The 13,237-nt window shown below is 41.1% G+C and overlaps 1 protein-coding gene across 2 annotated transcripts in view; it reads right to left on the reverse strand.

Moving 5' to 3' along the window:
• The window catches only part of ATRX (ATRX chromatin remodeler), a 201,346-nt gene that overhangs the window by 35,270 nt on the left and 152,839 nt on the right, over nt 1-13,237 (reverse strand). For both annotated transcript variants that reach the window (XM_068247594.1, XM_068247593.1), the window contains 2 exons: nt 10,985-11,132; nt 7,170-7,315 (listed from right to left, as the gene is read on the reverse strand). In XM_068247594.1, coding sequence (XP_068103695.1) covers nt 7,170-7,315; nt 10,985-11,132 — 294 coding nt within the window. The remainder of the gene's footprint in view (nt 1-7,169; nt 7,316-10,984; nt 11,133-13,237) is intronic.

Consider the following 13,237-nt stretch of genomic DNA (forward strand, 5'->3'; position numbering starts at 1 on the left):
GTGCCCCCCCCCCCCCAGCTAGGTAGTGACAGGTGCCCCCCCCCCCAGCTAGGTAGTGACAGGTGCTCCTCCAGCTAGATAGTGACAGGTGCCCCCCCAGCTAGATAGTGACAGGTGTTCCCCCCCCCAGCTAGATAGTGACAGGTGCTCCCCCAGCTAGATAGTGACAGGTGCCCCCCCAGCTAGATAGTGACAGGTGCCACCCCAGCTAGATAGTGACAGGTGCCACCCCAGCTAGATAGTGACAGGTGCCACCCCAGCTAGATAGTGACAGGTGTCCCCCCAGCTAGATAGTGACAGGAGTCCCCCCCCCCCCCTGCTAGATAGTGACAGGTGTCCCTCCAGCTAGATAGTGACAGGTGTCCCCCCAGTAAGATAGTGACAGGTGTCCCCCCCAGTTATATAGTGACAGGTGTCCCCCCAGCTAGATAGTGACAGTTGCCCCCCACTTAGATAGTGACAGGTGCCCCCACCAGTTAGATAGCGAGCCTGTTACCTCTCTCTCTCTCCTGTGTCCCCGCTGCCCCTGCCCCACAGCTCAGACCTCACAGATCGCGGCGACTGAAGCAAGCAGAGCGCGCGCATGACACCCGCGCGGCAGAATGTCACATGCAGAAGTGACTAATGATGTCACTTCCGCATGTGACGTACTCCGTGCGGGTACCATGTACACTCTTGTTTACGTCAGTCGCCGCGATCTGTGAGATCTGAGCTGTGGGGCAGGGGCAGTGGCAGCGGGGACACAGGAGAGGCCATAATAAGAGGGAGCAGGCATGGCGCCCATAGCGCAAGCCATGCCTGCATCCCAGGGAGACGAGCGGGCCGCATCAGGTGGCCTGGCGGGCCGGATGCGGCCCGCCAGTTGGACAGCGCTGCTTTAGTGCATTAGTTTAACCACTTCACCTCTAAGGGTTTTCCCCTTAAAAAAAAAAACAGAGTAATTTTCACTTTTTGCTAAGAATTATTTTATTCTAACTTGTGTTTTAACAGGAAAAAGGAAAAAAAATCATTTTTCAGTTTTCGCCCATTATAGTTTTCAAATAATACATGCTACCGTAATTAAAACCTGCAACGCAAAATAGTGTGCAGGCCTCAGGTATAGTGTATGTAGTGCAGGGAGTTCCAATGGCAAAGAGGGTCATCAAACCTCCACTCCAGTCAAATCCATAAACATCCCATAAGGAACTCGACCCTCAGTGGATTCTTATTCAATAATACAATTTTATTGAAGTAATATGGCGGTAATACAACATAATATAACCAGCACAACGTTTCGGGCGAAAGTGCCCTTTTCAAGCCCTTTAACCACTTCACCACTGAGCGGTTTTACCCCCTGAGCACCAGAGCAATTTTCACCTTTCAGCGCTCCTTCCATTCATTCGTCTATAACTTTATCACTACTTATCGCAGTGAAATGAACTATATCTTGTTTTTTCCGCCACCAATTAGGCTTTCTTTAGGTGGGACATTATGCCAAGAATTATTTTTTTCTAAATGTGTTTTAATGGGAAAATAGGAAAAATGTGGGGAAAAAAATAATTTTTCAGTTTTCGGCCATTATAGTTTTTAAATAATGCATGCTACTGTAATTAAAACCCATGAAACGTATTTGCCCTTTTGTCCCGGTTATAAAACCATTTAAATTATGTCCCTATCACAATGTTTGGCGCCAATATTTTATTTGGAAATAAAGGTGCATTTTTTTCATTTTTGCGTCCATCCCTAATTACAAGCCCATAGTTTATAAAGTAACAGTGTTATACCCTCTTGACATAAATATTTAAAAAGTTCAGTCCCTAAGGTAACTATTTATGTATTTTTTTTAATTGTAAATTTTAAAAAAAAAATTTAATTACAAAAAAAAAAAATTGGGGAGTGTGGGAGGTAATGAGTTAATTTTATGTGTAAAAGTCATTTATTTGTATGTGAAAAATGTGTAGGGTGTGGTTTACTATTTGGCCACAAGATGGCCACAGTAACTTTTTGTTTTAATGCGACCTCCAAGCTTCCTTCCGGAAGCTTGGAGGAAGTATAAGGAGGCTGGACACGTGAGTTTTTTCTCACAATGATCGCGCTGCCCATAGGAGAGCAGCTGATCATTGCGGGGCTTAGATCAACGAACGGGAATGGATTTTCCCGTTCATTGATCTCTGGGCGAGCGGGCGGCGGCGTGTTTACTAGCGGCGGGCGGCGTGTTTACGAGCGGGCAGCGTCGGGAACGCGGAAAGTACGTGTTTCTCCGTCCCTGGTTGTTAAAGGATGGGAAAAGGGGCGGAGAAATACGTACGCGCGGGGGTAAAATGGGTTAATATTTATGTATTTTTTATTAATTGTATTTTTTTTTTTTTACAAAATTTTTTGGGGGTAACTATTGGGGAGTGTGGGAGGTAAGGGGTTAATTTTAAATAAAAAAAAGTCTTGATAAAAAAAATATTACTATTTGGCCACAAGATGTCCTCGCACTAACTCTCCTATGCGTAGTATTACACAAATAGCAAGTAATGCAAGGACGTACAAGTATCTTTTTTTGTGAATAACGGCGCCCTCTCATTGATGGCTGCGGTCATTCACCCGGGGACTTAGATCAATTAATGGGAACCGTGCTCCATTCATTAATCTCCCGTGTAGCAATCAGCAGCAGTAACTAGCGCGGTAATGTAGCAGGTATCCGGAACTGGTTAAATCATTGGTGGAGACTCACAAAGCAAACCTGTGATCCAGCACTGGGACCCTCTGGAAGTCTGCATGGATTACTTGAAATAAATTCAATTTCAAAATCGTAATTGCAAAATTTGATGTGACATTTTGCAAAAGCAAAATTAGCACAATATAATCATCACTAGGACAGAAGGAAGTCAAAAGGGCACAGAAGGAGGCACAAATGGGGCAGAGGTGGTACAGAGGGGCACAGTAGTGGCACAGTGGGGGACACTGGAGGCACATGTGGCATAGAGGCGAAACAAGGGACAGAGATAGCACAGTGTTCCAACTTAAAGGAGAGCTAAACTGAGAAGGATATGGATTTTTACTTTTAAAATAATACCAGCCATAATTGCCTGACTCTCCTGCTGATCCTGTGTCTCTAATACTTTTAGCCACAGCCCCTGAACAAGCATGCAGATCAGGTGCTCTGACTGAAGTCAGACTGGATTAGCTGCATGCTTGTTCCAGGTGTGTGATTCAGCCACTACTGCAGACACAGATCAGCAGGACTGACAAGCAACTGGTATTGTTTAAAAGGAAACATCCATATCCCTCTCAGTTAAGGTTCCCTTTAAGAACAGATCCAGGTTAAGAAAAAAACGACAGTCCCTATTTCGTTCGTTAACAGGAGACTACCTGCATACCGGTAGTTACAACTCTCCCACACATCATGTGACTATATTGGGAAATGCTAGAACCAGATACTATTATGTACGCAGATATTAAAAGGCTGCACAATAATTATCACCTGCAAATGGCATGAACATTATGATAAAGTTGTGGACAGAAAACAACCTGTGAAAAAACAACAAGCGCAGTTTATATTAGTTCAGCCAAATAATTAGGTAAAGCCTAAAGTAGACCTAAAGTAGTAGGGAAAGACCTGCGAAATGCGTAGTCACAGTAAACTGTGTTCTATTACACTCTCTGTATATGATATTAAAGAGTAACTGTCAGGCTGCAAAAGCTAATTTAAACCTCTATTCTCCTGTGTTAAACAGTTTAGAAGGAAGCCAAAAAGGCAATACTGAAGTTAAAAATCTCTCTTACTTTTGATGTGTGCTGAACAGCAAGGATGTTAGACCCAAGCTCTTAAAAGGACGACAGGCCGCATACCATACTGCAAAGCATTCTGGGGCTGCTTGGGTCCTCCCCTCGGCTGCTAGTGAGAAGTTACAGTCTCATGTTACAACAGCCAGCACTGAAAAATCTCCAGGCAGAGTATATACTGCACGAGTCCGCAATTGTTCCTAGCCACATGGCTAATTAATATTCACTGCACAGTAGTGTTGTATTTTTTCTGAGTGGAATCATCAGGAAGCAGGCAGGACATGACGACACATTTGGCTTCATAGGAGACAAACATGGAACCTGCCATGAGCTGTCAGGAGCATCATTCTCTGCAAATACTATATAAAAATTCTGTGAAATCCAAACGTGGACAGTGAAATGCATATGTAATGTAAGTACAGCCAATCTTTAGCTACTGATATATGTGTTTTTTTTCTCTGAGACCTTATACCTAACAGCTCCTCTTTAAACATGAAACTTTAGATTATTATTTAGGTATTGTGTGAATTGTTATTCTTTATAATCCAAAATAATTGTAGACCTTGTGCAAACATTTTTAGAATCGAAACTATATGAATTTAGCATATTCATTCTGAGATGTTCTTTTATTAGATTGTTTGAATTTATTATTAGTGTCCCTCATTGAGTTAATATATAACTAATGCAACATGTACATTGTTCTCCCCACAATTTTTTTCCAGCCCGGTGGCATAAAAAAGTAGTTGGGTGGGGAACGATGGGGGAATGTAGAGCTGTCACAACTCTGCTTACAGCATAGGATGAGGATGAGGTGGTGAGCCAATGACAGCTGGGTGCGCAACAAAATTAGAGCCTGGGAGAACACTGATGCATTGCATTTTTCACTAACTAGTGCAAGCTTTAATAATGAGCCAAAGTGTTAAGAACACCATAGCAAATATCAAAGGTTTACCAGCCAATGATGGACCAATATTATAAGAACTACCAGATGCCAGGATTAAATCCGTTCCAGACCTGCAGTGTGTTCTAATAGCCATTTCCCTCACAATACTATTAGATATAATCCATGAGACAAATTTAATGGAAATTGCATGCAACTTGTATTCAAGCCAATAAAATGCATTTTTTACCAATTTTGACTGGTCCAATTCCAACCTGCATACAATTGCAAGCCAGAATAGCATCTCATTTACCATTTCTAAACACCGCAATGGAAGTGACATATGTATGAAAAGGAAAAACGCAACGAGTGATCCACTAAACCAGCATAAATTTGACACAGACAAAAAAAACAAACAAAAAGAACATAAACTCTTTAACAGTCCATACACCACTGACCTTATAGCAGAATAGTACCTGTATAAATATACCAGAGGGGTGTCCAGGCAGAGAGGAGGCAGCACTTACCAATCCTTATGGTATATTTATACAGGCAGTATTACACTAGTGTCCATGGTACATCGACCTCAAGAAAGCTTATGTGGTGTGTTTTTTTTGTGTCAAGTAGTCAAACACTGGTTTATCTTTTGGACATTAGAGTTGGTGGCTTTGCTTGCTATACATGTGTTATTTCCAATAAGATAGGGTTACAGTAAAGAGGCTGTGTTAGTGCATCAAGCATCAGCCAGATGTGTTGCCAACACAATGTATTGGCAATGCATCCATTGCAGCGCAAAATGCATTGCTGCATGCATTTTTAGCACAAAGCAGAGGCCCTGCCATTACATTTAGAAAAAGCACGTAATCTGCCGTCACACCACATCTGCTGTAAGAACGCGCCCCCTTACTTTGCAGACTTTACCGGGCTGTACATCGAATCAAGGGAAAAGACCAGGAGGACTGCAATTGACCTACATGGCTCCAGGAGGCTGGAAGAAGCCCCAGGTAAGTAAAAGGGAACACTTTCATTACAACTTGGGTATCCTTTAAGACATACATGTCAAACTGCGGCCCCTGCGCCAAATCTGGTCATCAGACCCATGCAATTTGGCCCTCAAGTGGTTTCCCCACTTTGCATTATGTTTGGCCCACTCTAGACCACCACACCAGGGAAGCCATATGGGAAGGTGGGGGACAAAAAACTGCATCTTATAAGGAGAAAAATACAGTATTTATAATTCACACGCTATTTGCCTTCCTTTCATTATATTTTGATATACTTGCAACCTTAAAGTCCCTTTTCTGCGTACTACACCCTCTGCACTTCGCACATCAGCACCTTGCATCTCCATGACCCCCCACTACTTCTAGTGGCCGTTTCTTTTTTTTTTACATCCATTATCTATGTGACCACACAGTCTCATCCCTTTATTTATAGATATTAATTGTTTTTCGCTCAGTAATACTGCTATTTTTTAAAAAAATTCTTCCCAAATTTTTTTTATTTACGTTCATTACCTATGCGACCACACAGTCGCACTCCTGTATTTATAAATATTAATTATTTTTCACTCAGCAATACTGCCTTTATTTCTGGCCTTCCTCCACATCACTTCTGCCCACACTTTAATATACCCTACAAAATGAACGTACAAAAAGGCCTGGTGCTCACCAGAGGAGTTTTTCTGAGCATTTTGAGTTTTTAAATCTGCTGCTAATGTTATCCTATGTGTCTGTGCACACTGGAGCAATGAGGTTTTGTAAAAACCCCCATAGCATTACATTGGGAAGAGCTTTTGAAACCTCTAAAAGCTCTTCCCAATGTAATGCTATGGGGTTTTTTACAAAATCTCATTGCTCCAGTGTGCACAGACACATAGGATAACATTAGCAGCAGATTTAAAAACTCAAAACGCTCAGAAAAACTCTGGTGTGCACCAGGCCAAAGTCAGTTTCTTTATTACGCCTCACTCTGCAAACTAGAAGATCCATTCTCAAGTATCCTCTAATAACATCAAAACAAATATTTTATTTAAACACTGAGAAAGTTACATCAGAACACAAGCGGCCAGTGTCTGTTATTGTTATTGGCTTCCCAAAATAAAATTATGCATCATATTGTCTATCGGATAATTTGACACTACTGACTTATTAATTACATTTTTAAAACTTAAAATGGCAGAAAATATGCCACATCTTCTGCTGAGATTATAATGACTGTGTGTGGTCTACCCAGCATAGCGACACCTGTACAGCTATTCCATACTTCTTGCATCAGTGTGGGTAATAATTTACAGCCACACTCCACTCGCTCAAGCCATTCATGCAGGAGTTGTGTATAGATCCAGCTTCAGGTGGAGTAGCTCACTGAACTACCCGGTAGTGCAGGGCAGCGGAGCGGTTGAATGTTGTGAAGTCCACCCACATCAGCCAACACGGCAACATATTAACTTCTACTATGGAGTATTTCTGGAGACATTTTAAACTATAACATTTCCACCACAGCTAGGCATGCACCTTATGTGTTCATTGCATACCTTTGTAGATAACTGGCCTGGGTTCTTCTACTTCTTCTTCTCCTTCTCCTTCTCCTCCTCCTCCTTCTTCAGGTTTATCCATGCTTGCCATTTCGAGAAAGTCTTCAATCAGGTCTAAAGATATCAGAGACTGACTGAAAACTAAACTAAAGGGAGAAAACCATTTTCAGATACAGGCCAAAGCATTGAAATAGGAATTCATTTTTGTACATTATAGCTAAAAATTGTTTCACAAGACATCTTTAATGATGAATACACACTGAGTTTTTCTGGCCGATTTCCTGTCAGATCGATTATTTTCAACATGTTCGATTTGCTTTCTGATCGATTTCCAAGCATTTTCCGATCGATTTCCTATTAATAATGGAAATTGATTGGAAAATGCTCGGAAATCGATCAGAAAGCTAATCGGACATGTTGGAGATAATCGATCTGACAGGAAATCGTCCAGAAAATCTCATAGTTTGTACCCAGCATAACAGTGGAAACTTGGAAGTAAAAATTCACTTTAACAACAAAAGGAGGATAAAAAAACTGCTGCTGTAATCATATTAGTATTATACGAACATATTTGTAACTAACATGATTCAACAAATCTGTTCCCATTTCATTATGAATATCCCAAAAGACTGCAACCTCAAATTTGCCTGCCTAGAATTTGGCAACTTGTAATTCACTACACTGAGCAAGAGAAGCACGGTTTACTAATTTCAACTGCTAGACTAATCCAGCAAAAGGCTTTTAAAGAGGAACTTTAACCCAGTATTGAACTGCATCTTTCTACTTCCTGCGCTAAAATATTCCAGATTTTAAACACTTACTGTAAAAGAACCCTGTCTGAATACATGACAAAAACTTTTTTCCTCCATATGCAGATCATGTCCCCTTGACCTGGTTACAAATCTAGAACAAGCTCATCTGCTAAGCTTTTGTATTACCCTCTAATTTATATATGTTAATCAGGTCACGTCAGTCTTTTTTTGTCTCCCTTGTGCCTCTTATGCACCCATGTTTCCTGCTCTCCCCAGCCTTGATCTTTTAGCAGAGTATGTGCAGCGGAAGCAGCAGCAGTTCTCTCACATGCTCCAGTGATAAACTATGTCCTCTCTCCCTTACTGCTTCCCCTAGTGCCGGCTTCTCCTAACTGTGTTACTACAAGAGAAGCATACACTAGGGGAAGCAGTGTGGGTGAGAGAATGTTGCTCATCGTGGAGGCATCCCCAAAGCAGGCGAGACGCATGTTGTTGATTTTGCTTCGCATACTCTGCTAAAGGAATACGAATGCAGCACAGGGAGTCCATGACTGCATGACATCACCGGCGAGCATTCGCACGTCAGGTGTTCATAAGTCTGGGATGCCCTGTAAAGGATATTCTACTATTGATACGTCTAACGTGCAGGACTACTATTTATCAACATTAAACTTCATCTGCCATATGTCACTATCCTTAAGTCATTACCCTGCTTAGCCTTGAGAAGTCTGCATAATTATGTATCTGTGAAGATTGCAACCTTACTCTTTATTCTTCACATTGAAAAGCACTGACCCTTGCGGGTCCAATTTAGTATGATTTGTTTACCATCACACTTTTCCTTTTGTCTCTTAGAGTTATCAGGCAAAATTAGTAGTTCAGCGCAGGCGCAGAACTACTGGGCCTGCGCAGTGTGCCGTGGACCACGTGGCGATGATTGACAGCAGCGGCTTGCGCAGGCGCAGTAAGGCCTGTGCACCGTGCAGCGAGACCGGGACAGCAGCGGGGAGCAAAGCGGTTGGCGTGGGACAGTCTGCTGCAAGGGGCTGGAGAAAGCCCCGGGTGAGTAAACCTCATTTTACTCATTTTGCCTGATAACTCCTTTAAAGGGATCCTTAATTGACCCTCCCCCCAAAAAGAAAAAATGTCCCTTACCTGGGGCTTTTGCCAGCCCCCTGTTTTCCGCTAGTCCCCCGTTACAGCAGGTTTCAGTATCCCCAACTTGTAAGTAAATGGCCACTGCGCCTGTGCGGCCCTGGCCACGTATGTCTTCGTTCACGTTCCTGTCCCTGGGAGCGTTCTGTGCAGGCGGTTTTCTTGTACTACGCCGGATGCTCCCAGCAACTGGAGCGCGAACGAGGACGTGCAGGCGCAGTGGTCATCGATTTCCAAGTTGACAATACCGAAACCTACCCGCGACGGGGGACCGAAGGATCATTGCGCGACGGGGCGGCTGCAGGGGGCAGGCACAATCCCTAGGTAAGTGAAACACTTTCAGGTTTCCTTTAAATTACCTGGGGCTTCAACCTAATCCCTGCAGATGTCCTGTGCACACGCTGGGACAAAGTGACCATCTGGTCCTCTGCAGCGAGTCAGTTTGTACTGACCATGCGCATGACGGCAATGTGAGCGAGGACACACACGGCCAGGGCTGTGCAGATGCAGTGGCCCACCTACTGGTGAGTCGGTAAAACGAAACTGGCTGACTGTGAGGGATCGGAGGATCAGTTAGTACCAACGCACGCACGCACAGGATGTCTGCAGGAGGCTGGTAGAAATCCTAGGTAAGTTACATTTTTTTTGTCAATTAAGGTTTTCTTTTAACCAGCTATCTGTCCACATGCACACATTTTCAGCTAGTCCATGTATCCTTAGCTTCTGCACAGGATATTATGGGGAACAGTGTCAAATGCCTTTGCAAATTCTACACATCTATTGCTTACTCAATATCTAAAATAAAATTCCAATTCTACAAATACATTCTTTCCCCTATTAAAAAAAAAAAAAAAATCAAAACTGATTCATGAATGATTTTACATATACAAAGTACCACTACAGGTAACATTTTCCCTGCAGTTTAGGGACAGTTTGTAAAAAAGAAAAGGTGTGCATTTGCAAAGGTTGACTTTGAATTTCTTTATTCCACCGGCTCAGGTTTCTAACAGTCCCTAGAATTAGCAACAGGTAGTTCTGCCTTCCCCCTTCTCTACAAAACTATCTTTACTACACTGTACGAAATCTAACCTTTTCATGAAATTACAAACCAAAGGGGTGAATTACTAAGAAAAAATATAAAATAAAATATTGCATGTTATATTTATTTCTGAATACAACTGAATACAGCATAACATATTTTAAAATAGAAAACAGATCTGAAATCTTCAAAAAAAGATTTAAAAAATACAAAAAAAACCTACAAAACTATTTTGCAGTACCTAAAAAAGAAGAAAAATCACTACACATCCAAAGAGAGCCAAATATGAACACTACCAGCTTTACTATTTTAATAAAAAAAAAAATACCAGTTGCTTGACTTTTGTGCTGACATTTTGGCTCCTGCATTACAAGTGGAATAACCATACAACCAGGAGCCAAGAGAAAAGTTGCAACACAATATGCATACTTGTTTTGGGTCAGTGACTCACAGAGGCAGAGGTTTTTCACAACAGTCATGAAAGTAACATTCTGTAAACAGGAATAAAGCAGGCAGCTGTCATGGTCTTTCACTGGAAATATACCGGTAATTTAAAAAGACTTCTGTTCTTTCATAGCTTGTTCTCGATTGTTGAGCTCACTTGAGCTTTTCATACCACTTTGATATATAGCCACTTAAAATATGTGGTAACTTTGAATATAAATCATAAGGATAACAATAATCGTAATAATAATAATAATACAGATGGCTGTGCCAACAACCTGACATCAATAATAATCTGAAAGCACAAGCCCATCTTTACAAATCTTGTATCATTGTTCGATTTCATTCAGTGGCATCTTTGGACATATACCCATACAGTAGATAGATATAGAGTAAACAGAAAAACATCTACAGCCGAAACTCACACTTTTTCACCCAGCTCCTCTGCCATGCGAAGGATCTCAAACAGAAGTGATATTTTTCCAGAATGTGCCACCAAACCTGCGTCTTTTTCTGTGACAAAGTCTTTGTACCAATCAGGTGCTGGGCTATTTGGCCTGGATGATGATGCGCCTTGGCCAAAAGTAGAAGAAGACAGGAGGATCAGACAAAACATAAAAAAAAAATGTGCAGTAAACATTTACACTCAAACCACACTATGTGGTATATGACCAATAAAATCAAAGCGCCAGTTGGTTATTTTTTTTTTAGCCAATCTCATTGGGAAGTACCATATTTTTCGGACCATTAGACACACCAGACCATAAAACGAACCTACGTTTAGAGGACATAAACCAAGGAAAAAAATATTCTTAACCTGGCACGTCTATGGTGTAGGGGCATCTTTGCGGTATGTCTCCCCCAAGCTGTCTCCCCCTCCTAACCTAAAGCAAAGGTGTAGGAGATAGGGAATCTGCAGTTAATAAATCTAATGTTGCCTATGGGGCAGGGTATAAACAAATCCATGCAAAAAAAGAAAAAGATCTATCCTGAGAACAAGCATAAATAATCTTCAGTAAATTTAAGGATATCCATCAATTAACCACTTCAGCCGGCAGGTTATTTTCATCTCTGTCAGCGCGCCTCCCAGTAATTTGCCAATAACTTTATCACTACTTATCACACCCAAATGGTCTATATCTTGCTTATTTCACCCCAAATTAGGCTTTTTGGAGGTGATACATGTTCTTCAGTAATTACTTTATTTTCTATGCATTTTATAGGGAAATACAAGGGAAAAAAATACAACACTCATTTTCTCCAATTCCACCCCCTATAGTTTTAAAATGAACAATGCTAGTATAGAAAAAACCCACACATTTTATTTGCCCATTTGTCGCAGCTACCACAACATTACAAATATGTATCTACTACAATGTATGGCGACAACATATCTGAAAATCAACATGTCTTTTATTGTGTTTGTACCCCATCGATAAGTCCTTATTTGCTAAAAAAAAAATAATAATTAAAAAAAAATATACCCTTATGACATACACATCTAAAGAACTTGGACCTTAAGGTAACTATTTGTTTGTTTTTAAGTGGCGTTTATGTTTGGTAGTTACAGGGGAGGGGTTAATATGGTTTTAATAAATATATTTTTATTTTGCTTTAATGTGCAGTGTTCTCCTCAGGCTCTTGGTGAGCACCCGGCTGTTATCAGTTCACCTCCTCCTATGCTGTAAGCAGACATGCGCACAGAAGCACCGGCCATGCATTCTCATCTCGCCTCGCTACTTTTTCATGCCACCTGGCTGGAAAAAAATTTCTGGGGAGAACACCGAGGTTACTTTTTGTCCACTACATTGCACTATACTATACACTATCCTGAAAGCTACTAGGAAGTGTTCAGTCTTTCTTTTTTTTCTTACACTACACATTCAACTTTCACTTTTATGAATCAACATGCCTTATGATTGCAGGCATCATTATTATTATTATTAGTAGTAGTAGTATTTATATAGCCCCGTCATTTTCTGCAGCGCTGTACAGACTATATTGTCTTGTCACATAAAGAGGAACTCCAGTGAAAATAATGTAATAAAAAAAAAAGTGCTTCATTTTTACAATAATTATACATAAATGATTTAGTCAGTGTTTGCATATTGTAAAAAAATTTAAATCCCCGATTTACATTCTGACATTTACTACATGGTGACATTTTTACTGTGGGCAGGTGATGTAGCTGCTGCATGATTTTTTTGGCAGTTGGACACAGCTGTAAACAGCTATTTCCCACAATGCAGCAAGGTTCAAAGACAGGAAACTGCCAAGAGTACATACTCAGAATTTCTTTGTGGGAGGGGTTTCACCACAATATCAGCCATACAGCGCCCCCTGACGGTCTGTTTGTGAAAAGGAGTAGATTTCTCATGTAAAAGGGGGTATCAGCTACTAATTGGGATAAAGTTCAATTCTTGGTCAAAGTTTCTCTTTAAAGGAATACTATCAATGCCCAAGTGTTCTAAAATGACAATGTACAAATAATGTCTAAGTAGCTGTGTAAACATTTTCCTACTTTTCATGTTAAATATCAGAGGCAAAAGCTTTAATTTATTGAGAGTAGGATTTAGCTATATTGGGACAAATCAATTGCAGAAGAGGTGTCTGCTTCAATGCACAGCCAGTGTTGCATATCAGACCACAGAGAAAGCAAAAACTGTATGAAAAGCTGT

This window comes from Hyperolius riggenbachi, chromosome 8 (genome assembly GCF_040937935.1).
Source record: "Hyperolius riggenbachi isolate aHypRig1 chromosome 8, aHypRig1.pri, whole genome shotgun sequence".
NCBI classification, from domain to species: domain Eukaryota; kingdom Metazoa; phylum Chordata; class Amphibia; order Anura; family Hyperoliidae; genus Hyperolius; species Hyperolius riggenbachi.